Source organism: Paramisgurnus dabryanus, chromosome 18 (assembly GCF_030506205.2).
Source record: "Paramisgurnus dabryanus chromosome 18, PD_genome_1.1, whole genome shotgun sequence".
NCBI classification, from domain to species: Eukaryota; Metazoa; Chordata; class Actinopteri; order Cypriniformes; family Cobitidae; genus Paramisgurnus; species Paramisgurnus dabryanus.
In genome coordinates, this window is record NC_133354.1 from 13,369,561 (window position 1) to 13,395,549 (window position 25,989).

At 36.7% G+C, this 25,989-nt stretch overlaps 3 protein-coding genes and 1 long non-coding RNA gene across 5 annotated transcripts; all 4 read left to right on the forward strand.

The window, feature by feature from the left end:
• Positions 1-548: 548 nt before the first annotated feature.
• helq (helicase, POLQ like) lies at positions 549-9,293 on the forward strand. The gene is made up of 18 exons (XM_065286748.1): positions 549-974; positions 1,067-1,628; positions 1,707-1,885; positions 1,999-2,199; positions 2,931-3,003; positions 3,092-3,189; positions 3,324-3,422; positions 3,545-3,690; positions 3,903-4,142; positions 4,281-4,422; positions 5,052-5,156; positions 5,705-5,906; positions 6,078-6,235; positions 6,537-6,635; positions 7,896-8,069; positions 8,161-8,274; positions 8,864-8,998; positions 9,088-9,293. The coding sequence occupies exons 1-18, from the start codon at positions 819-821 to the stop codon at positions 9,169-9,171; spliced, it is 2,967 nt and encodes a 988-aa protein (XP_065142820.1). The 5' UTR covers positions 549-818; the 3' UTR covers positions 9,172-9,293.
• Positions 9,294-9,410: 117 nt separating this feature from the next.
• On the forward strand, positions 9,411-13,783 carry hpse (heparanase). Its single transcript, XM_065286749.2, has 12 exons — positions 9,411-9,803; positions 9,882-10,027; positions 11,044-11,169; positions 11,304-11,477; positions 11,580-11,751; positions 11,919-11,966; positions 12,164-12,257; positions 12,444-12,550; positions 12,649-12,763; positions 12,880-13,004; positions 13,088-13,240; positions 13,380-13,783. The coding sequence occupies exons 1-12, from the start codon at positions 9,592-9,594 to the stop codon at positions 13,537-13,539; spliced, it is 1,632 nt and encodes a 543-aa protein (XP_065142821.1). The 5' UTR covers positions 9,411-9,591; the 3' UTR covers positions 13,540-13,783.
• A 5,434-nt stretch (positions 13,784-19,217) lies between these two features.
• btc (betacellulin, epidermal growth factor family member) lies at positions 19,218-22,805 on the forward strand. 2 transcript variants are annotated; one of them, XM_065286751.1, is made up of 6 exons: positions 19,218-19,472; positions 20,126-20,230; positions 21,047-21,164; positions 21,260-21,406; positions 21,542-21,654; positions 22,066-22,805. In XM_065286751.1, exons 1-5 carry the CDS (start codon positions 19,433-19,435, stop codon positions 21,651-21,653), a joined length of 522 nt encoding a protein of 173 aa, XP_065142823.1. In that variant the 5' UTR covers positions 19,218-19,432; the 3' UTR covers position 21,654; positions 22,066-22,805. The 2 variants fall into 2 exon arrangements, with proteins under 2 accessions (XP_065142823.1, XP_065142822.1); XM_065286750.1 differs by having other exon boundaries at positions 19,219-19,472; positions 21,521-21,654.
• Positions 22,806-24,164: 1,359 nt separating this feature from the next.
• On the forward strand, positions 24,165-25,552 carry LOC135776843 (uncharacterized). Its single transcript, XR_010544206.2, has 4 exons — positions 24,165-24,242; positions 24,336-24,469; positions 24,876-25,333; positions 25,436-25,552. It is a non-coding gene; the product is annotated as an uncharacterized lncRNA (long non-coding RNA).
• Positions 25,553-25,989: the final 437 nt, after the last annotated feature.

Sequence of the window (25,989 nt, forward strand, 5' to 3'; positions counted from 1 at the left end):
TTTGCATACCGGTAGTCATGTTGTGGATAAAAGGGAATTTAAAAAGTATTTCTCATTGAAATTAAACGTTTGTGCATATACAACATTTAAAAACTAAAAAGTTTAAATAAAGCAAATGGAGCGTAATATGAAGTATAATAAATGTCATTGAAATGCATTTAAAACATGTAGAAATAATTTTTGTCCTTATTTTAAATTCAGTTTTCATTAAAACTATATTGTTGATTTAAGTTTAATTTAATAAACAAATTCATTATTTTTGCCATTTTTAAAAGTTACAAAATACGCTCGAGGCCAAGGGACTTTTGTGTTTATTTCTCGTCTTACACGGCTTGTTCGACTTCATTCGGCGCCGCAAGAACCGACAGCCGGATGACTTCAAAGTACCGCGAGAATGATTCAAGAAATCATATTTCGTCTCGCTCTCGCGATACTTTGACGTAATTTGGCTATCGATTCTTGCGGCGCCGCATGAAGTCGAACAAGCCTATTGGCATTTAACAGTCACGTGGTGCAAACGCTAAACTCTCATTGGCCGTCATCGCTAACATTCGTGTTTTCAAAATTCCTCGTTTACTTCCGAAAGGCTCGTGGTTAGTAAACATGACATTTAAGATCACTGTTTAGTATTATTTTGTAAAATAATATATCCGTTCGCTTGGTAAAGAATAGCGTTTGTGTTTTGTTTCGATAATTTAGCCAACTATGGTCCGTTAGCCAGAGACAATGGAGTTTGTTGTCTCTGTTGTCGGTTTCTAACTTTACATTGATAATATAATATATCATAATGCTATAGCTTTAGTATTTAAACGGCAGTAATGTATACTGACCACCACATAAACGAGATTGTGGTAAAACGTAACACTTCGTCTTCAAGAAAGAGATCAAGAGATGGTGTAAGAAGTCACATCACTCCAGCCAAGAAAAGGTCCAGTGTCACATCAGACATGACTGAAAGTAAAAACACAGAGCTGGTAAGCAGTTAGTTTATTCGTACTTTTTATTAGTTTGGTTTAAGTCATGTAGATGGCGTTTTAAGTTCTGTTTGTTTTTGTATCTCATCTAGTGTTGCAGTGACGATGAGGATTTATTCGAAGGTTATGACAGCATTGTGGGTGACAGCTCCTTTCTGGCCAAACTTGAAGACGTGGAGCTCCAAATGAGGCAACCTCACATAGACCAGGAGACTCCACAGTTCTGTGAACATCATCTCACAGACTCCATCTTAGCAGAGGATCTCACAGATTCACCACTGAGAGCTTTGCCAAGCTCGCAACTTGCATTTCAACAAGAAGTCTCAACGCCACAAAAAAACACTAACATGGGCACACATAACACCTCCACTCCTGAACACAGGGTGACTGTCAATAATGCAAACAAGCCACCCCCAAGGACCAGAAGAAGCATGAAGGACCATTTAAAGAAAGTACTGATTGATAATGCAGCAACATCTAGCACAGTCTCCAAAACAGTTCGACAGAAGGAAGCTGTGATGACTGAAGAGATGAGTGTTGCCATGAAGGCCATAGAAACCATCTCCACAGAGGGCGACCTGGGCCCTTTCTTTGGTCTCCCATCCAAAGTTAAGGATCTTATCTTGAGATTGAAGGGAATTCAGGATTTGTATGGTAAATAATATTAATATTTTATAATTCACTTGTGCCAGTAAAACTAGTTGTTTTATGGTCCTTTTCTCTATATTTTAGAGTGGCAGAAGACATGTTTGAGCCTGGATTCAGTGCAGCAAAGAAGAAATCTCATCTATTCTTTACCAACAAGTGGAGGAAAGACTCTAGTGGCAGAGATCCTTATATTTAAAGAGCTCTTATGTAGGAGGAAGGATGCATTGCTCATTTTACCATATGTATCCCTGGTGCAGGAAAAGGTACTTCATTTTTAATTTGTGTGATATTGCAACATAATATCAGGTATAATGCGAGCAGTATTGGATAGTAAATACATAATTTCAGTATGATGCATACAATGATGTGCTTTTAGGTTCGTGGGTTGTCCAGCTTTGGAATTGAGTTGGATTTTATGGTGGAGGAGTATGCTGGAAGTAAGGGAAGGTTTCCTCCGGTAAAGAGAAGAAACAAGAACTCTCTGTACATCACCACCATTGAGAAAGGACACAGTCTTGTGAACTCACTAATAGAGACTGACCGTCTTGACAATATCGGTCTGGTTGTTGTAGATGAGGTATGTAAATGGGCTATACGTTATCTGATCCTACTGTTTATTTTTGAAGTCACAAATAATGTCATTTTTAAACACCATTAACTTAAAGGAAAACACCACTGTTTTTCAATATTTTACTACGTTCTTACCTCAACTTAGATTAATTAATACATACCTATTTTTTTCAATGCGTGCACAATCTTTGTACAGCGCTTCTTGGATATGTTAGCATTTAGCCTAGCCCCATTCATTCCTATGGCTCCAAACAAAAGTATTTATTTTGTGCCACCATACTTACTCGTGTAACTACTCATATAACAGTATTTAAATAGGGACCACATGGAAGTGTTTGGTGGCTTCTAAATTCATCCCTGTTTGGAGCCATAGGAATGAATGGGGCTAGGCTAAATGCTAACACATTCACGAGGAGCTGTACAAAGATGTATTCATTCATCTAAGTTGAGGTAAGAATATAGTAAAATATTTATATATAATTTATATTATATATTAATATAAATATTTATTATATAAATATATATTTTTCTTAAAATTATACATGTGTGTGTGTGTATTTATATATATATTATACTATACATATACTATATATTATATTATACACAGTACACACACATATATTATGTAAACAAAAACTTTTATTCTGCAAACAATTAGTCGCGACTAATCGTGAGGCAGCACTTAAAGGTTGGTATTTGACAGGCTTTTTAAATAAATTATTTTGGTTGTTATTTCAGCTCCATATGCTCGGTGATGGCAGCAGAGGGGCAATTCTTGAAATGACTTTGTCGAAAATTCTGTACATGAGCAGTGAGTAGTTAAAAAATGTGACTCTTGGTCTGACTCTGTGATGGTTATTTTTTTAGATTCTGATAGCCATGTTGTTATTTTTGCACAGAATCAACGCACATTATTGGAATGAGTGCAACCTTAGGCAACGTTGGAGACCTTCAAACTTTTCTGAAGGCTGAAAACTACACTAATGACTTTAGGCCTGTAAGAATAACTTCACTATTTCAAATCTGGTGAATCTATGAAACACTGGATTATTTAGTACAGTCTTAAGATTGTCATCTGTTTGAGACCTTTGTGAATTGTTGCCTTCTGTTTAATGATTGATAATTCTGTAGGTTGAACTGAAAGAGTATGTGAAAATCAAGGATAGCATATATGAAGTTGACCCAAGAGAAGAGGAATGCTTCAGATTTTCACGGCTGTTGAATTTTAAGGTACGGAAGCTCACTCGGGACCAAAACCATAAAGTTAATACATTTTTACCTCAGTAAGATATCAACCTGCTGAGCTCCATCAATTTCACATGATTGAAGTTTTGTGCGATTGACTTTTTCAGTACTCCAGTGGAATGCAGAAGATGGATCCTGACCACATCATAGCTCTGGCGACTGAAGTGATTCCTCAGCAATCTTGCCTCATATTCTGTGCCACCAAGAAAAACTGTGAGAATCTGGCTGGAATGATCTGCAAGTATTTAAATAAGTGCGTAGATCCCATTTTCTGCTTTATAAAATAAATCAAACAGTATTTCATGTTGATTTATTCCTTTATTTGATAAGCTTTCATGCAAAAGGAGGATAGTCTACTACAGTCTTTATGGCACCACAAACTCTGAAAGTTTTGTCAGGACGTTGATCTGGAAGTGGACTTGTCATTGTTGGAGGTTCATTTAAATGAATGTTCATTCATTTCAGAGAATTTTTAAAGCACAAGGAAGCCAAAAAAGCCACACTGCTGGGTGAACTGAAGAACAGTGGTAATGGATCCCTGTGTCCCATCCTGCGGAAGACGGTGCCCTACGGGTTGGCCTACCACCACAGCGGTCTCACCACTGATGAGAGGAAACTAGTGGAGGAAGCCTATTCCTCAGGAGTGCTCTGCCTCCTAACCTGCACCTCCACCCTCGCTGCTGGGATCAACCTACCTGCACGCAGGTCTGTCTATCATCTTTTTATTTCTTTGTGCACTGTCTTTTGAACTGTGTACCTTATTATGTTCTTTGATAAAAGCCATTTTTTGTAGGACACAACAGAACTCATTGTGGGTATTTAATTACTCATGTAACTTGTCAGGGTGATTTTGCGGTCTCCATATGTAGCTGCAGACTTCATAAAGAGAAGTCAGTACAAACAGATGGTAGGAAGAGCCGGACGAGCAGGTATCGATGCTATGGGTGAGAGTATCCTTATCCTGCAGGACAAAGATATACCAATGGTAAAGAACATTGAATTTTAAAGATTTGTTGAACATTTACAGTACTGTGCAAAAGTCAAAGGCCACCATGCCACAATTAGATAGTTGTATTTGCAATGTTATAGTGATCATATATAATTGTTTCTCATAATAGAATACATCTGGAAAATCCAGGAAATGTGTATGTAGTATTAAAAACTGTATTAAAATGTAAACTGATGTGTCACATTTTTAGGATAAACTCCCCCTTCCTGCAGGAAACTGCAAGATCTCTTAAACCTTAATAAAATTAAATCCTAATTTCTAATTTGAAAGAAATTAGTCTTTTTATTTCATTCTGCTAAATAACCCTCAAGATGTGTTTAGAACCAAGAGAGGTCACACTAAACACAGACGTTACCTAAAGAAGACATTTAGTCCTGAAAATTATAATTTTTATTTATTTTTTGTACATATTTTCTGTTTGTATCTTAATAAAATAGATTTAAAAAAATAAATATGGATGTACATTAAAACTTCTAAAATAACAAGTCTGGTGGTGTTGGCCTAAGACTTTTGCACAGTACTGAATGTATATATATTATTAGATACTGTTTGTTAATATGAGATTATTTATGTATAGATTTGTATTTGTTTCCGTTTTGATCAAGGCTAAAAAGCTAGTGTCTGCACCAATGGAAAAATGTTACAGCAACCTGCTGCATGATGGGGGACGGGGCCTCCTCAGCCTTATTTTGTCTCTCATTGGCCTGAAGGTGAGTGAAACTTTCTACCCTAATGATGGGTTTCAAATGATAGAATAATATTTTATAAGACGCTAGCATGATTTCCAGGAAACATTGAATTACTTGTAGTAAAGTGATTTATTTGGTAAGCACTTTAACTTAATGGTTTGAGAGGTGTTGCAGTTAAGTGAAACTTCTTCAATGCCTAATGCTTTTGGATTTATGGTCCAGGCAAACAAGGCAAAAGTGCATAAAAGCATCAGCCCAATGCATTAAAGGTATAGTTCACCTTAAAATGAAAAATCTGTCATCATTTACTCATCCTCATGATGTTCTAAACCTGTATGAATTTATTTTTATTTTGAGAAATGATGGTAAACACACACCATATAGTGGTGTTCTTTACCATCATTTCTCAAAATATCTTCTTTTGTGTTCATCAGAAAAAAGAAATTCATACAGGCTTAGAACAACATGAGGATGAGTAAATCATGACAGACTTTTCATATTAAGATGAACTATCCCTTTAATGAAAAAAATTATTATATAGTCAACCAAATGCTTTCCTTTATTTTCAGATAAGTACAACAGTCGAACAAGTGAGGGATTTTATGAAAGGCACTCTCATTAGTGTGCAAGAAGCTCAAGTGACTCCAGAGAAAAGTTTGTTGGATCTTACGGTGGAGTGCATAGAAACACTAAAGCAGAAAATTCTAATCGAAGCGTCTGCTGATGAAAACACACTGCAAATCACCAGGCTCGGGAGAGCAACTTTTAAAGGTAAAGCATAGGGCGGAGATGGTCACTGTGAGATCATTGTCTTTTGGTTTGTTAGCCATGTGTATACTTATTAACCACAGGGTGGCAACATGACCCTGTTTAGAGAGTGTCCTAACCCGTTTGGTTGATCTTTCTCTTGCGTAATGTTTCCAATGTAACTTGTCTTTGCAGGTGCAGTAGAACTAAGCTACTGTGATCTCTTATACCGAGATCTATCTAAAGGGCTGGAGGGTTTATTGCTGAATAGTTTTCTTCATTTGGTGTATCTGGTTACTCCCTATGACCTGGTGACTCAATGCAAGCCAGACTGGATGATCTACTTCAGGCAGGTAGGATGTTGTCATTGTTTAAACCTGTTTAATTGCATAAATGATGGACATTATTACACACTAAACCATCTTTAAAATGTGAGGTGTGTAATTGCTAGTGCCACCGATTGCAAATGTAATGGGTTTTTTTAACACCCCATATGCCACTGACCCAAACCGATGACAAATTGTATATCACCTCTACATTATTTGTAATTCCTGTAAAGGCTGGAACAATGTTACATTATGTATTTTAAATATTTTTTTTCTTCGCTTTAACTAATGTGTATTTCTACTAAATATAAATTGTACTCCCTTACAGTTTACAAATCTGTCTGCTGCTGAACAGAAGATGGCCACTGCAGTCGGAGTCGCTGAAAGTTTTGTAGCCAGGAAGGCAGCAGGACAGAGCGTGAGAAAGGTTGAAAGAAACAGCATTCCTCTCAAGCTTCTCATCACTTTTAGCATATGATTGAACACGATTTGAGACAAAGGATTTCAGTGTTAATGCTAAACCTAAACCCAGGAGCAAATATGATTATTATTTACATTTATGCGATAGCTACATAGACATGTAAAAAAAGATGGACAACGCCCGTTCGCTCTCTTCCATTGGTGAAAAGTGAAGCCGCCAGTGTTCCGATACAGCGCTGACGTATTGGGTCTCGAGTCTGGGCAGAGTGATTTCGGGACCAGTCCTGCGCAGTAGTGAGCAGGAAGTAAAGCCGTGAAATCAAGGCCCCGACCTCGCTCTCGCAGAATGCACATATTACAGCTGTCAATCATGACGTGACACCACATTTTTTATAGCATTAAATAACTAACTAAAAACAAACACTTGAATTTACATCAGCATGAAAAGAAATACAGTAAATGACAGAAACCAGCTTCGAAAAAAGATAATTGAAGTGTAATTAAATTGTTTAGTTGTAGTTCAAGTCCCACTGAATAACATAGGGGAGGCGGGGTTTATGACCTATACTGGGACCAGTCACTGTGGGGCGATCGAGACGTTTTGGCTTCACTTTTCAGGGCTTGTGTGGCACGCTTGGATAGATATAATTTTACAGATGTTTTTATCTGAAATAAATTATTATGCATTTAAGGGGACATTTCATAAGACTTTTTTAAGATGTCAAATAAATATTTGGTGTCCCCAGTGTACGTATGTGAAGTTCTAGCTCAAAAAACCATATAGATCATTTATTATAACATGTTAACATTGCCCCTTTGTAGGTGTGAGCAAAATGTGCAATTTTTGGGTCCTTTTAAATGCAAATGAGCTGATCTCTGCACTAAATGGCAGTGCTGTGGTTGGATAGTGCATATTAAGGGGCAGTATTATCCCCTTCTGACATCAGAAGGGGAGCTAAATTTCAGTGAGCTATTTTTTCACCTGCTTAAAGAGAATGGTTTATCTTTCAGATCTTTTCAGATTTTCTAGGTTGTTGAAGCACTGGGAACCCAATTATAGCACATGGAAAAAGTCAGATTTTCTTGATATGTCCCTTTAAGAATTCCAAGATATGCATTTGTATTGGTTTTTGTTTTATCTGAAATCAAACCCATGGTCTTGGTGTTGCTAGCGCCATGCCATGCTCGACCAGTTAAGCTATCGGAAGACTGTTATTTGGAAAATATAGTGAAATTTGTTTCTGTTTTTTTCTCACCTGTCTCTCAGTCTGTGGACAATGTGGTGGTGAACAGGCTGTACCTGGCATTGGTGTTGTACTCTCTACTTAAGGAGACAAATCTGTGGATTGTGTCAGATAGATTTCAGCTGACCAGAGGCTTCGTACAGACTCTCCTGAGCTCAGCCTCAGCTTTTGGCTCATCTGTGATGCACTTTACTGAGGTTCAATTAAAACACATCAGTCTGAAAATCCTTATTTTCATGTCTTGATCAAAGTCCACATGAAAACGATAAGATTGTCTGTGCTTTTCAGGAGTTGGAGGAGTTTTGGCCCTATAAGGCTCTGATTTTTGAGCTCACACGCAGACTGACATATTGTGTACAGGCTGAGCTCATTCCATTGATGGAAGTGGCTGGAGTCATGGAGGTGTGTTTATTCTTTCTTTATTTGCTGTCATAACTCATAAGTCTCCTCTGTTTTTAACTATGCTATAACGTAGAAGTTTTAAACCGGTAGCTTTATAGAAGGTGTCAAACAAGCTACACTGTAAAAAAAATCCGTAGAAATTGCAGCTGGGTTGCCGGTAATTTACCGTAGATTTAAATTTATGTTATTTACTGGCAAAATTTTGTTCAAAGTTGAATGAACATTTAACATTTACAAGTCTTTGTCTTTACAGATTAAAACTAAAAAAACTGCATCAAGCAAAACGTTCTGGGAAACAAAATCTGAAGCAAAAAACAGAAAAAGGTTGATGATGATTTCTGGTTCCCAGAATGCTTTGCATGAGACTGTTATTGTATAGTTTTATTCTGTAAAGATAAAGACTTGTTAATATTTAAAATTTATTTAACTTTGAACAAACTCTTGCCAGTAAATAACATAAATTTAAATCTACGGTAAATTACCGGCAACCCAGCTGCAATAACATTGTAATTTCTACGAATTTTTTTTTACAGTGTAAACATTGAGAGTTGTGTATATTATTTTTCTATTTCCTTTTTTCCCAATTCAGCATCGTGCTAAGCAGCTCTATAATGCTGGTTACAAGACACTGGCGCATCTCGCCAACGCTGACCCACAGATTCTGGCTCAAACTATTGAAAACCTCTTCAAGAGGCAAGCCAACCAAATTATTGCATCAGCAAAAGTAAGCATCACTACAGCCACATACATTATATTTTCATTGACAGGCAACACTTTTGTATTAATGTTGACATTCTCATTTTTCATTTTTAGATGTTAATAAAAGAGAAAGCAGAAGCCTTGCAGGAGGAAGTGGACGATTTGCTTATGTTGCCGTCTGATCTCCCATCATTATAAGTGTTTATTTGTATTTATTTGATGTAAAATAATATGTATATATTTATTTTTACTGGCATTATGTAAAATATTTTTGCCTATTTGTTTGGCTAAAATTAAAGTGAAAGTAATCTCGTTTTCAACGGCATGATTGTGTTTTATTTATCTGTCATAAAAGATTTTACAACCAAAGCAAAAACATCACGCTGTGACGTTTCCAGCCAATCAGATAACGTATGCAAATAATGAATGACTTGGAAGTCCCGCCCTACGGCCGCCGGCGTATTTCAAACAATATTCTTTTAGTTTCTATCGTACAATTTGACAGGAATAAGGAAGTACCTGAACGGTGTCTCATGTTTAGTATTTATTTAAAAATAATTGTTGTGTAGTTTGTAACTGATGTAGTCGAATAAAAAAGGTTCGCGGTAAATTGAACAGATGAAGTGTTTAGCAGCGATTTCCTCGCTTGTCGCTTTTGTTGTGTTTAGTGCGTTGTGTGTCGCGGGATACACAGTAAAGTCTATTGATGATGAAGCCGTACGCGTTAATCTGGATCTGTCCCATGTGTCCCGTGTGGTGAATGAAAGGTTTCTCTCGGTGGCTATAGATGCGAGTTTAATAGCCGAGGAGAAGTTTATGAATCTACTAAAGTAAGTAAAACGATGCATACATTAAAGGCAATGATCAATATGTTTCCATAACAGAAATCACGCGGTTTTTTTTAACAGTTCACCAAAGTTAAGGACACTTGCCAAAGCGTTGATTCCAGCATTCTTGCGGTTTGGAGGAACCAAACAAGATTTTATTAAATTCAAGCCACAAGGAAAATATTTGCACGCCGGAGATAACCGGAACAGCTCTCTTCCTTATAAAGGTAACACTTTTGACTTCACATGCTTCAGTACATGAAAAGTGGTAAGCCACATCCGTCTTCTTAGTAGCTGATAATGCAGTCTGTCATCTGACTTTACAATAGACTGTTTTCTACTAGAATGCTCTGTCTCTGTTTGTGAATATCAACCATTTAAACTTAAAGTCCCTGCCCCCTCCCCATTGTCCTGTCCACAACCCTTCACTTCTACCCAATAAAATATTTTAGAGGTTACCATCACTAGAAAATAAACTACCATTCAAACGTTTAGAAACACTTATTCTTTTCACCTTTTTATAATGATAGAACATTTATCAAACTACGAATTCTACGCTTGTAACTACAGAAATTATGCTGTGACTTAATGCATTCAAAATAAATCAAAACTTATATTCAGTTTAGTCACACCATGCCTAGAATTTGCTAAATTTATCAAGCAGCATCTTAAAGGGTAGTGAAAGAGCTCACAAGTATTGTGGGATCTTATTTTCATGCTTTTTTTTCATTTTCTTGTCCAAGCCAAAATAACAAAGTTTTGTTTTCTAAAATGTTTATTTTCAAATTGAATTAATATTAATTAATTAATTAATATCTAAAAACATTTTTTTTCTACAAAAGTAATTTCTTTTATTTAAACTCATACCTTTTAGATGAACAGATTTTTTTAGATCAAAGGAAACATTTCAGCCTAATTTCTAAACTTTTGAACAATATTGTGTATTTCTTATACAAATAACCAAACACTAAGAAATATTTAGATTTTTAGTTATTTTTATTATTTATTTATCTTTTATCTTTTGCTTGTTATGTACAGTTAAAATAGAAAATGTCTTATTGTAAAGAACTTTTTAAATGTATTATTAAAGTCACCTTGGAAGTTTATAGTGGGCCCCGGCCTTGTGGTCCTTGGGCTTCTGGTTGAGAAACAGAGCCCTAGGTACTACGCAGCCTGATGTATCTTTATGCCAAAACACATGAAGCCTATTACTACACAAACAAAATCTTGTGTTTTTCTGCAGATCTGTGTGAGAAACTCGAGTTACCTCCATTGCTGGAAAATAAATTAAAGCAAGAATGGGTTCTTCAATCAAAGATTTTACTTCAAGAGGAAGCTAGGGGGAAATTCCAAAAAGCTAAATTCTCTGGTGAGTTCATTTCACTTAGGGGGAAGTAATAGGTGATTTATTTGGTGTGGGTGTGTACAACAAAGCAATGTTATCAAAAGCATACATTTAAGACCATATACCCTTATTATGTTAAAAGTCTTTCTTTTCTGCAGAATATGCCATTGACCTGCTCTACACCTTTGCCAACTGCTCTGGTTTGGACCTCATCTTTGGTTTAAATGCTTTGCTTCGAACATCAGAAAACTCATGGGACAGCACAAATGCAGAATTGTTGTTGAAGTACTGTGCATCAAGGCAGTATGCTATGTCCTGGGAGCTGGGGAATGGTAGGATTCTGATCCTTGAAGATGTCTAATTAATATTTTTATCATTTTGATGATGTCACCCACTTGGGACAATGGCACGACATAATTAATGTCTCATTTTAGAACCCAATAGCTATGAGAAGAAAGCCGGGATCAGAGTGGATGGGTACCAGCTTGGTAAAGACTTTGTCCATTTGCAACAGATCCTTCAGGAATCCTCACTGTACAACTCAACAGGACTGTATGGACCTGATGTCGGTCAACCACGCAACCACCGCAAAGATTTGTTAACTGGGTATGAGATTAATGTATGCTTTAGTACATTTTCTGATGCCGTCTTGCCTGAATCACGCATGAATAAAACATAACTGATCCATTGGCCTATTAATAAGAGAACATTTGTCAAACTAAAACATATGGAGTGAGTTTTAGCTTACTTGGATGATCATTATTTTTATATAGGTTTTTGGAAGCTGGAGCAGAGGCCATTACTGCATGCACCTGGCACCAGTAAGTTATAATTCCTATCCATAAGGTGCAGCTGTTCTGTTCTTAAGATCTGCGTGTATTTTAACTACAGTTGGGAAATGATCTGTGATATTCAGCTTTACCAATCAATTAGTTAATCCTCTATGAGGTAGAAGTACACCAATGAGCATAAATCGTGATCGCCTTTCTGTGATATTTGTTTTGCATTTTACTAACAGCTATTATGTGAATGGTCGAGGCGCGTCTTTGGAGGATTTCCTTGATCCTGTAGTGCTTGATAGCCTGGCAACAAAAATTAATGAGGTCTTTAAGGTAGAGTCATTCTGCATAATGTATTTAAGTTAGAACTATTTAAAGGGATATGGGATGGCCAAAAAAACCAGATTAACTTCATAACATGATGAGTAACTTTAGCAAACATTGCCATGTTAAACAAACATTCAGCTGTGAATATTTCTGATAACTAAACTGAGGTCAACCGATTAACTCTGTATTTAGACGGTTGAGTCAGTTTCTCCAGGGAAGAAGGTCTGGCTGGGAGAGACCAGTTCTGCTTATGGAGGTGGTGCCGTTGGCCTCTCTGACACATTTGCAGCTGGTTTCATGTGAGTCCAAATTATGGAAGCAATGAGGATTTTTGGTGGATAAGTTCCCATTCATTTTAATTTGATCAAATTGTTCAACGTAAGTTTTTCTGTTTAAGGTGGCTGGACAAACTGGGGCTTGGTGCCAAGCTAGGTCTGGACGTCATTATCAGACAGGTTTTGATCGGCTCTGGCACGTACCATTTGGTTGATGATAACCTTGATCCGCTACCGGTTTGTGTTTTTGTGTTAAAAAATGTCTCTTGTAATCATGCATTAGTTTAGGAATGCAGACCAATCTATCATGATGCTGTCTGACATTATATACTTTTTCCTTTACATTGTGGTAGGATTACTGGCTGTCATTGCTATACAAAAAACTTGTTGGTCCAGAGGTCTTAAAAGCAGAAGTCCTTACAAATGTTAGGACAAAGAAACAAATACGAGTATACCTCCACTGCACTAACAGAAAAAGGTACTTGATTTGTCTGGTTAAATTCTTTTTTGGAAAATGAAGTATGTCTGAGTTTGACACATAATGTAATCTTTTATTTCCAGTACGCATTACAAACAGGGTGCTGTCACCTTATTTGCGTTAAACCTGAATAAAGGTCAAGTGGCCATTAACCTGCCCACCCAAATAGGCAATAGCACCATTGAAGCCTTTGTTCTGCAAGCACCTGAGCCTGGTAAACAGAACCTTCATTCCAGGTAATGTGGCATGGCCTTACAACATCTTTAACTGTTTAACTCCAAAATACATTAGCCGTCTTGAAACTAAACCAGTCTTGTCTTTCCAGTTATTTTAACCAGCATTGAGACTGAATCACTTGTGCTGTTCTGTTTAAAGGTCTGTTAAATTGAATGGAGAAGTGCTAAAGATGGCTGATGACCATACACTTCCCAATATAAAGGGATCTGTGCTACCTCCTGGAGAACCCATCAGGCTGCCTGGGTTCTCACTTGGGTTCTATGTCATGACTGAAGCACAAGCTACAGCATGTAGATGAGCTCTCTTGTGAAGACTGCTTTTACTGAATCAGGAATGAAATATTTTGTGGGCTGTATGAAGAAACTAAATGGATTTTTATAGAAGAACATATAAATCAGAAATTTAATTTATGATATTTATTTCCACTAACAGACCAATTTAATTTAATGTCTCCTTTTACCTTTTATCAAGGAGATGGAAACCACTTGACTTTTCTATTTTGAAAATGCCTCTCTCTTTGTTACTTCAAATAAACAGATTTTAAGAAATTTCCCGCTCGTTTTGTTATTAAAATCTGCATAAACATTCACATTTTATGCATCTTTCCCATACTGGTGGTTTAGGGTTTATTACATTGCGTTAAGATTATCTAAAAGTCTATGTACTACTATATTTAAATAATATCATTTATTTACATGATTATACTGTATATTCTATATAGTGTTTAATGCTATTTAAACGGTATTTACAGGGATAAAGTTTACGCAATAATAGCAATACACTGTTTATCCATCAGTTTTTTAAGGGAAAAATTTTATTTACTAGTCTTAATGTACAAAGCGTATTCCCTCTGGATCAAACAGCTGAAAGGCATTCAGTATGGTATATCTTCAGGGTCTGTGTGCAGAAAACAGAAGTTAACTGCACTATTTTTCTTAATAAACTATACTTTTCCAACAACCCTAAAAATAATTAAAGGGGAGAGAGAATGAAAAAACATTTTTACCTTGTCTTTTTGAATAATGGAAGTCTACCCGCATTCACAAACATTCAAAAAGTGCTAAACATCTCAGTCTCATAGAAATTCCTCTTTTGAAATGTCAGCCAGAAAACGGCCCAATCTGAAAAACTGATGCTTATGACATCACAGGCATCTCACTGCCCCTCCACTTTAAAATAATTGGCTACATTTTTTGAGTGGCAGCAAAGTCAGCTAATCAGTTATGAGATTGCAAGTTAAGCAAGTAGGGGGAGCCAAATAGGTGCAAAACCACTTGTTTAAAATCCCACACCCTAATAGAGCTATCTTAGGGCGCACTCACAATATCCAAACCAAACCGTGCTCAGGCGCGTTTGACCCCCAAAGCCTGGTTTGTTTGACTAGTGTGATCTCTCTGTTCCGTGCCCGGGCGCGGATTGGTTAATCGTGCCGCGGCCGGGTTGCAGAGGTGGGCCGGAGCGCAGTTCACTTGGGCTCAGGCGCGGAAGGCTGTGGTGTGAGTGCAATCGCGCCTGAGCACGATTCAATAGGTGAAGACGTCAGCTGCGTGACCACTCACCTTCATCTGCCTCCGTAAAAACCTTTTGATGCGCGCAGCGGGGTTACGTGAATGTCCGAGCTGCACACGTGACAGATCAACTAAGCAATATGATGACATGTGAGAGGGCTGTCTGTAATCGCGCACCAAACGACTCCGAATAAAATACACAGACTTATCATTACGGTGGGTTCCAGTGTTAAGAGAGTGCTTTACTTCCTGCTTTTTTTAAAACAAACGCATCTTAATGACGAAAGCGCGCCCGGACTCGGATCGATAAAAAGTACAGTGTGAGTGCGTGCACCTGGGGGAGTGACTGGTGACTTCTTTTTTTGAGGGCGCACGATACGAAGTTCGTCACAACATGAACCGTATGTAGCCCGTCATGTGTGAGGTTCGTAATTTCAAAATATCTGTTCTGCACTCGAGTTATCCTGTGCATCACGCGTCTTGTCAAAATAATTGCCTGCTGCAGACGCATCTAAAGGGTTTATGATAAAAGAGACGCTCGCGTTTGCCAGATACTCATATAATCTCATGCGTAATCAAAGTTTACTGTTAAGGGAGTGTCTTGCGTGTATTTTGTGAACGTGATTGTCTCTTTTATCATAAATGGTTTTGACCTGTGTGCAGCAGGCACTTATTTTGACAAAACACTTGATGCACATGGTTCACATGACGCAACAAACACATATTTTGAAAACACGAGCAACACATATGACACTCCAAACACATTTTACTATAATGTAGAAAGAGATGTATGTCATCACAATATTGTGAATGGCCTTTGTCTCGTGTGTGATGGCAATGCATAGCAACAAGTAAGCAATTCATCAATTAATCTGTTAGAGAGGAACTACTGTACTAAGCAATGCATATGTCTTTTAGATACTGCTTGTCAATGAAGCGATCATTAAGTGTAAAATGCCTATTTGAAAAAAACATTAGTCTTTAATTTGCATATTTGCTGCTACAACAGGCTTTCTCAAAATCAGTCGGTGTCTACAAAGTTTAATGTTCACCTTTTTGAACTCCTGGATTTGGATTTGTTCAACAATGAAGAACATTGGAAGAAAACATGGTGGTGGACGCTTAGCACTACCTACCTACTTCTTGGTCTTCCTATGGCCTGGAAGTGTTATTGCAGAAATCAATAGCTTGAGGTCCCAGTGATATATTTCACTTTCTTTAATTCACTGCTCATGATTTAAATGAAGTAGATCCACATTTAAGAAGTATCCACAAACATTTTAATGTTGATTAAAGACTTATTTTAAAAAAACCTTTTATCAAAACCTGAAAGTGGGTTGAATAACCTACTTTATTTCTTTGCGATGCTGCGATCTGAATATGTCAGTCAGTCTAATGTGGTTCAGAGCTTAAACAGAGCAGCTGTCAGTATGAGGAGGAAGCTCAAACTGTTTTTCTCCACTGAGAACAGATCTGATTTAACAGGACCTTCTGTTAGGCTTGACTTCTCCATAAATGGGCAAGCTTCTTGGCAAGACCACGGTTCTCCTGAGGCTGGTAACAACTATGCCTTGTAAAACTATTCTTTCTTCTTTTCACTAAAAAAAATCATGATAAATCATTTTGGTACACTCTAAAAATATGCTGAGTTATTTTCAATCTAGATTTGGGTCAAAAAGGGACAAAAATTTTTTTATTTGACCGAACAACTCAGCATAGGTTAAATTATAACCCAAGGTTCATCATTTTTGACTCAGCATTTTATTTTTAAAGTAACCCAGAGGGGTTTGTTTTTTTTAAATGTGAGTTTGTACTTTGTTATTTTTTCGTAACAAGAAATAGAGACTCAAAATATCTGAACTGTAGTTTGGTTGAGATGAGTGAAAAAAGTGTTAAATATGACATTCTTTTCATTTTTTCACAATACTAAGTATTTTAACATTTAAAGCAGTTGAAGAGTGGGAGGATGCCAGGACCACTGTTTAAACTAAACTACCAGAATAAAAATCAGAATAAAAAAGTCTTCCAGAGGGAACCTATTTTACAATCTAATGACAGAGTGTGTGAGAAAAAGTGGCGTCTGCGCCTAATGTCTATATTATATGCCCGGTGCGTAACTCCAAGGGAAATGAATATAATGGTAAAAAAGAGACCGCACTCAGGGACTGAATCAAATACAAAAACTGTATTAAAATACCGAATCGTGTTCACAGGCCATAACAAACACAAAGACAAACGTTTCGGGCTTAGCCCATCATCAGTGTCACAACTTCGAGAATGGCCTGTGAACACGATTCGGTATTTTAATACAGTTTTTGTATTTGATTCAGTCCCTGAGTGCGGTCTCTTTTTTACCATTACAATCTAATGACAACAATTCAAATCACTGCCAGTTTGCTAAAAGGATTTTTCAAGTGCTTTTGGGTGATTTGCCATACCAGACTAAAATCCGCCAGGGGGCGACGTTTACCTCTCGAAGGCACAATAGCCAAAAAAATGTAGGGGGTCGTCTTAAAGGCATCCATATGTATTGGATTTTGTGGACCATGAAATACTCTAACATCAATATGTTTTATTAATCTACTAAACATATAAACAGTAGTCTAATCTTAAGTAGACTACTTATGTAGAAAATAAATCGATGAGAACCTTAATACCAATATAATGGGTATTACTCTATTTATTCAGTTTAATTTGTATGTAAGTAGGAGCGCATGCTTTTATTGTTGTGTCTGAACTGAATTTCATTATTATAGAATTAATGTCTTATTAATTACATTATTTTAATAAATGAATGCACGTTCTGCACTTTAAAGATCTGTTACCGTGATTCCATCATCTCGCGATATTTTGCCAACAAGCCCTCACCGGCGCCCCGTTATGTCAGCGCAAACTCGGGCATGGCTGAAGGGATCGTTGTTGGCAGTGGCCCGTGATAATACGCAGCTTGTGTGCGAGTAGGAAAGCAGACTCCAGCAACCCTTACCACACATCTTGTTTGTCTCCCGAGGGTAATCTCAAGGCCAATGAACACAAGAGCACACTCGACAGTCTCACGTAGCGCCGTTCAACTTCATTAGAGCCGCCTAGATACAGTACGTGAGAGGCACATTTAGTTTAACAGCAGATTGTTACCGTGCCTCATTGTTTAACACTTCTGTAGTAATTAGAAACTGAACTCTTGATGTCTCTGTAGACATTTCCAAACAGCAGCAGAGCAGCTCTGTATTGATATTAGGGACACCACTTTTTTTGTAAATATGCTCATTTTCCGTTTTGGAATCCATTCATCTGATATCGAGGTCTGGCGCTACCACTTTTAGCATAGCTTAGCATAATCCATTGAATCTGATTAGACCTTTAGCATCGCGCAAAAAATAACCAAAGAGTTTCAATATTTTTCCTATTTAAAACTTGACTCTTCTGTAGTTACATTGTGTACTAAGACTGACAGAAAATTTAAAGTTGTGATTTTCTAGGCAGATATGGCTAGGAACTATACTCTCATTCTGGCGTAATAATCAAGGACTTTGCTGCCGTACCATGGCTGCAGGAAGCGCAATGATATAACGCAGTGCCCGAAAGTAGTCCACTTAGTATCTTTCGATGGCAGGGGCCAGGGGACTATTTTCGGGCACTGCGTAATATCATTGCGCTTCCTGCAGCCATGGTACGGCAGCAAAGTCTTTGATTATTACGCCAGAATGAGAGTACAGTTCTTAGCCATATCTGCCTAGAAAATAGCAACTTTTTATTTTTACTTTGTTTTTAGTACTTTTTAAATTTTTAAAATTTTTCAATACGAAAAAATATCGAAAGTATTTTTTTTTTTTTTTGCGCGATGCAAAGGTATCAGATTCAATGGATTGGCTAAGCTATGCTAAAAGTGGTGGCGCCAGACCCGGAGATCGGCTGAATAGATTCCAAAACGGTAAAAATAAAATGTTTAACTCTATGGAAGCTGGGAAATTAGAACATTTAAAAAAAAGGTGGAGTGTCCCTTTAAACATTCTGATCAGGGTTTGTTGGATGTAACGTTAGTAAGGGATTAGTAAGGGTTACACGATGAGTGGTGTGTTATAACTTGAGCGATTGTTATCAGGGGATAACAGATGATCTTGGAATGTCGCCACTGACCAATCAGAATCAAGTATTTCAGAGAGCCTTGTAAGAACTCAGCTTCATGTTTTTGTTGTATAGTACTACTTAAAAAAGAAAAAAATTGACATATTCACTCACATTGATAGAATAAAAATAAATAAGACATAATATTTGGTTAAATTGGGCTGAATTGTGATTTGTCTTTTTTTGCACTAAATGAAATTAAGACTAACACTTCTTCCTTATATAACAAAAATATAACAAAAATGTCACTGAATGTAAACTGTGGCCCCCACTGAGAACCACTTGTAATGCTCGAGTAAATGTTCATTCGTAGGGCGGAGAAAACTCAATGGCACCTCCCACATGTGGTTTAGTGATCGCTGCCTGTCTCACTAACTTGAGAAAACTAGAAGGTAAGTTTGGGAAGGCTGCTAAAAACGTCACCAGCAACTTGGATATTAAATGTAATCGATAAAGCAAATAATCGATTTAAAATGATCGACAATAGTCGTGCAAGGCGTCTGAATGTGAACCGTTGACACTGGGAATGAATTTGACCATTTGACACGATACTGCGAAATGGACAAGACCTACACTTTTATACTGGGAATCGTCACAGGTAAGATTCACCATTACTGGCTTATTTGTGAGTAAATCGGTCCCCGCTGGCATTGTTAAGTTGTTTTAATGGTGTCATTTGTAGAGCCTAAAGTTATGTCTTGAAAAGGAGGTGCAGCTCACCTGTCAACGCGTTTTCTTCTGACATTGTATTTGACTTCGTGCGGCGCCTCCTACATGACATCACAGTACCGCGAGAGCTATTCGTCAGCTGATCTTTTCGAATCACTCTCGCGGTATTTATATGTCATGTTTCAGCGCAGCGAAATATGAAGTTAAACACACCTATTGTATAGTGCAGTATATTGTCTAAAGCTTCCCGTTTGCCAACTTTTCATTCTTTCAATAGCTCTTTATTTACATGGTGTTTTTAACATCTAAAGCATGTGGGTGTTTACTTTAGTTGAGTGTCTGACTTTTGAACAGTGTCTATTTTAAGTTCTGAAAGTCATTTCAGCCTTTAAGGTGACCTTCTATTGGTTAATCATGAAGGTAGGGATTTTAAAGAGTAACTACAATGAAAGCATGACTGCATCTATCCATCTCCTGAATAACCTTTTCCACAAATAGCAATCTACTCTATGACCAGTGTTGTATATTTGTTTCGGAGACCTTCATCGTTCCACCTGTGATTTGTTTGCTCTCTGCCCTCAGCTTTTGCCCTATGCAAATACTCACGGGCTGAATGGAATACCACACGGGTATCAGGGAACATCACTGTGTCTTGCAATCACCATGACAACAGCAGCAACTGCACAGGTACACAGTATTCAAACCATTCATTGCTTGTCCCAGTTTTCGCTAAATTAACTCAAGACTGTGACATATCATGCTACACTTATGCAGAAGACATGACACATTGTGAACTACTGACTTTGGGTCTTTTCTCACTTCTAATGATGACATGACAATGTTTGTCTCCACTGTGTTTTAAAAACTGATTCCTGGGCATGACGCAAACCCCTAAGTCCAGCAAGCTTGCCCACCTATTAAAGAGATACACAAGACATTGAATTAAGTTGTTTCGTTTGTGTTATTTGACCACCACAAAATTAATTCAGTCTATGGCATTATTATCCTTTTTTTTTCAATGGTATTGTCAATGGAAATGTAATTATTGGATCATCTTATCTTTATAGCCCCACGTTTGTGGTTTTTCACTCACAAGCTCAAGTTTAGCTGTGTAACAGTGTCGTCATTTCTTGCTGAACTGAGGTCAGGTTACTGGATGAGTAGCCAGAATGGTAATCAGACCTGTTTCCATTCATCTTTTAGTTTATTCAAAGTCGGAGCTCAGATTTCAAGAGGGCGGTCTTTATAGCCTAGTATTGTTTTCAATTCAGTCCTGTGAACTGAGTTTGGTCCTTACTGGTTGTTTTTATTGTAAAAAAAAAAAAAAGATATTGTAAAAGACTAAATAGACAATAGTGCAGTAATATGTGTTGTTGTTTCACCATGGTTACATTTGTTTTGCTTTATATATTGCATGGCTGCTTCGGTAGTGTTTAAGATTCGGTATGTTGTCAACATCATAACCTTGGAGGCGATATTAAGCACACTTTTTATTTTGGACAGATGTTAAAGATGACCACAGCTGGAGTGGCCACTTTTCTGAGTGTCCTACGGAGTACATGCATTACTGTATTAATGGTGATTGCCGTTTTGTAAAAGAGCAAAACACTCCTTCGTGCAGGTGAGACTTAGTCAATAGTGGACCTGCCCATTAGAGCTCAGGAAAATGTGTTATAAACAATGTTGTAACATTTATTTCATTGTATTTTTAAACAGATGTAAAAGTGGATATATCGGCACTAGGTGTGAATATCATGACATCTATCCTATTGTAGGGGAAAAAGAGAAAATAGTCATTGCATGTGTAGTTGCAGGACTGGTGTTTCTGATCCTGTTCATTGTCTTCATATGCATCTGTACAAAGTAAGTGATGTACAACACTATCATTTTATATGATCAAATGTACTGTACATCCACAGACATATTAAAGCTCAAGGCTTCCCCTTGTCTTTTCTTGTTTTTTTTTTTTTTGTTTAGTAAACGATATAACCCCTGTAGGAAAAAGAAGAAAAAAATTAAAACAGCAGATGAAACTGAAAAGCTCAGCTCTTTGAACTCAAATGAAGCTGCTGCTGCTGCTGCAGACACACGTGACACAAATGTTGTATGAAGTGAGTATTAAACATTTGTTTGTCAGTAAATTCCTCTATTGCTTTATCAGTATACACTAAACAATACAGCATCAACTATATTATGCAAGTTCATTCAACCTACTTTTCAAAGTTTTGACTTAAGTTAGAAAAACAAGTTGGAAGTGTTTGACTTAATTTGTTAAGTTAAAGTAACATAAACATATATGTTGTTTGATATAATTTTTACAGTGCATGTGGTGCATTAAGGCCTGTTATTGTTTAATTAACTACACCCGTGCAATGGAAAACCAGTTGTTTTTTAATTAAACAAACTTTCCATCTCTTTCGTTGTCAAAGTTCTGTAAACATTAGCTTGATTCTACTTGCTGAACTTTGTATAATAAATAACCAAGTTTTGAACATAATATATATGAGTGTGATTTATTTCAGTCAATCAGTGAAGTGCACCTGCCAGGGTTGGTGATTTTCTTGACTGTAGTGTGAAAATAAGCTCTGGAAAGGATGAAAGCAGTGCTTTACAGTAATCCAACCTCTGCCGTTCTCCGTGCTGCCTTTTTACTGTGTACCCCATTCATCACATCACAGTTGCCTTGCTGGTTAAACAACAAAGCATTTCAGAAGAAAAGATGGAGAGAAACTGAATTGGACTTAGAATGTTTGTGACGAGTAGGATGGTTTATAATTCAAATATATGAACAGCTGTTCCTATGTTCACTATTTACAATGTAACAAAGCCCAGCACCATCAATGCTGGTTGAGACACTGGGCTAGTTATATTGATGTTGCTTATGAGTGAAAATGTAACCAAATATAAAACAGTCATATTTACAATATTTTTTGGAATTAGTTCTCTCAACATTGGTTGAGAGGCAGTTACCTACTGTAAATTGATGATTGTATGATAACTACGTGTTCGTGACACTTTGAAAGATTTCATTTGTAATTCTAAGGAAAATGTCTTAAAATCCCTGAACCAATTTTTGCTGTATTTATTATTGAAACATGTACACTAAACCTGTTTCATTTTGTTTACTAAAGGAGTTTCACAAGCTTACATTTTTAATTGTTAAAAATGTTACCAATGTTGTAAAAAAATGTATTTGTTGTGCTGTTTGCTTTGTTCAGAGAGAAGTATTAACCAATAAAAAAATAAAGTTTTTGTAATTTCATACAGTACGTTGTTCATAATTATTTGTAGGGAATACAAAAGAAAATGTTATTTTTTAAAGGGACATTCCACTTTTTTTGAAAATATGCAAATTTTCCATCTCCCCTAGAGTTAAACATTTGATTCTTACCGTTTTGGAATCCATTCAGCTGTTCTCCGGGTCTGGCACTAGCACTTTTAGCACGTGATATTACGCACTGCCCGAAAATAGTCCCCTTGGTTACTTTCAATAGCAGGGGACTATTTTCGGTCAGTGCAAAATATCACTACGCCTGCTGTAGCCATGTTACATCAGCTAAGTCACTGATTATTACGCCAGTTTGAGAGTATAGATCCCAGACATATCTGCCTAGAAAATCACAACTTTTAATTTTCCGTCGGTCTTTGTACTCAATGTAACTACAGAAGAGTCAAGTTTTAAATAGGAAAAATATCAAAACTCTTTGGTTATATTTTATCGCGATGCTAATGGTCTAATCAGATTCAATGGATTATGCTAAGCAATGCTAAAAGTACTAGCGCCAGACCCGGAAATCAGCTGTATGGATTTCAAAATGGTAAAAATCAAATGTTTAACTCTAGGGGAGCTGGAAAATTAGCACATTTTCAAAAAAGTGGAATGTCTCTTTAATAAAGAAAACCAGCTTTGTAACTTTATGAAAAGTTGAAGTTTAATGTTTGTTGCACAAGTTTTCCAGATTTGGTCGCTTTGTGATTGATGATTTTTATTGATGATTTCCTTGAATGCAAAGCAACATTTTCACAACATGCATAAAATGAATTCTCATGTCAGTATTCTTGTTAAATGTTTTAAATAAGATTAATTATAATTTAATTTAATTATAATAATTATATCATACTTATACTTAAAAATATTAGTTGACTCAAAAAAGTTTTTTGTCAACTAATATTTTTAAATTGAATAAACTCAGCAATTTCAGGCAAATTAAATTTAACCAACTTTTTATACAGTGTAAAGTTTAACCAATGCATTGTGTCACATTTAAAATACTTTTGCTCTCTTAAGGTTTTGCTCCATAAACAAACAAATTCCTCAGAAGTGGAAAGTGTTTGTGGTATGTACAAAGGTCCTGGATCCTTCTTCCAAGACATCATCCATTCACCTTATTGTGTTTGTGTCCTAGTTAAGTTATTGCCATTCTCAAAAATCCAGTCTGTGGGATCATTTAACCTTTATCATTATAGATAAAGCTTTGAAGAGCCGCTGTGTCTTAAGAATTTTTATTACTCATAAATGTTCGAGGTCTCGGTGTTTGCTGATGCCAATAGAAACTAGCTGGTGTGACCAGCACGGCCAGACCTCGTGTTTCATCACAGCCATAAATAGATTTGGCTTGGTGTCAGTTATTGAAGAACGAGAGGAATCCAGCACCTTGGTGGGATCTTGTGAGGCCGATGTTTTTATACAAGAACCATGGTATTTATTCCAACATAGCATTACCAGACAGCTGTATGCATTGATATATTTATATTTTCAATGATTTTAAAGCTATTTTCTGACATGTAACAGCTGAGATATCTTGGATCATATAAGGAGCATGAGGCCCTGTTGAGGTTGTGTCCTGACTCATTCCTATTGTGGCAACAAATTCTTGACAGCGGCATAAAATGAAACCCATTGGGTGTGTCTCAAGAATGAAATAGGTAGCCATATAACACTTTCATCTGAAGATAAGGGCTTTCAAGGTGTCATGCTGATAGTAACTCTGATGTTATGTTCTTGTTAAAAACAAACAAACAAACAAAATATGAAACTGATACTAATACGTATTTGCTTAAGAATGTATAAACATGTTAAAACATAACAAATGTTTGGTTTGGGGCAAAGTTTGGATGCACTTGAGCTTGTTTACTTATTCTGAAAAGAAAATATATACTGCCATCTACAGCACGACACGAGAAGTCCATGTGTATGATGTATCAATAGCTAATGGATAATAATAACGATTATGTTTTTGTTTATTCAAACATTCTGCTTGCCATATTTGTATTATTTCTTATTTCCCCTGTTAAAATAGAAATCAAATGTCTGTCCTTTGTCTCTATACAGAACCTGATACAGTGCCATGGCTTTTGCACACCTCATTAACACTCATGTTATCATAAAACACCTGTGAATCCATCTGTTTGTCAGAGAGCATTGTCACACGACCTGTGTGTTCGTTCACCTGTGATGTACTACAAAAAATTGATATATTTATGAAGAAATTGTCTAAAAAATATATTTGGAAAAAAGTATGATGGTTGGACATTGTGAGTGGGTGGCCATAACATATTTTTGTGGACAGTGGGGGGCTTTGAAGTAAAAAAATTGAGATGCACTGTTCTAGTGTTCATGTTAAGGGAGCCTTGTTTCATAAAATGAAAAAATCATAGAAATGTTATATCTACAATTGTCTACAAATATCTACAAATAAAAATTGTCACCTTGTACACACAGAGTGCTCTCACTGCACTCCAGGCAGCAGATCTGATGATATTACAAATCAGCAATATCAGTAACTGAATGTAAATCTCCTATAAATTATATACGGCATTTTAATATCCAAAATACTTTATTTACTGTACACTTATGGCTGTTTCATATGTTTGTCCATAATTGTCTACGAGGACCCTTTGAGGGACTGGCCATGTAACCTCTCTGTGGCCCAGGATGCTGTGATGAGCTCCAGCCCCCGTGTGACCCTGCAGAGGACAGGCAGGTTCAGAAAATGGAGGGATTGCCCATTATTTAAATGTGTCCTTGAACGGAAAATGAGAAGTACACTTGTGAAAATAGTTATAAATTGATCTGTTTTTGCTTGACTTGTCAAACAATAAAAACAATAGCAGGGTTGCATTTTTTATTGAATATGGTTAGGTACAGGGAACAAGGCAAATATGTTTTTACGCATACTGTCAGAAAGCATTTTTATTCCCATCCATCATTCTGTCACTTAATTAAAAGGCTGTCAGCATCAGAAGTGACATTGCATCGGACCCGCTGGGGATGTATTTTAGTTTGCTGCTCAAGTCTTGAGCAGTCATATTCAGATATAAATGACCCATTTTACTCTGCACATTTTTGCATAGCTCACTGAGCTATTTTTAATTAAGCCAAGGTAAAGGTTAATTAATTGATTCTTTGATTTGCTAAATATGACTTTTGTTGCCTCAAGGGTTTT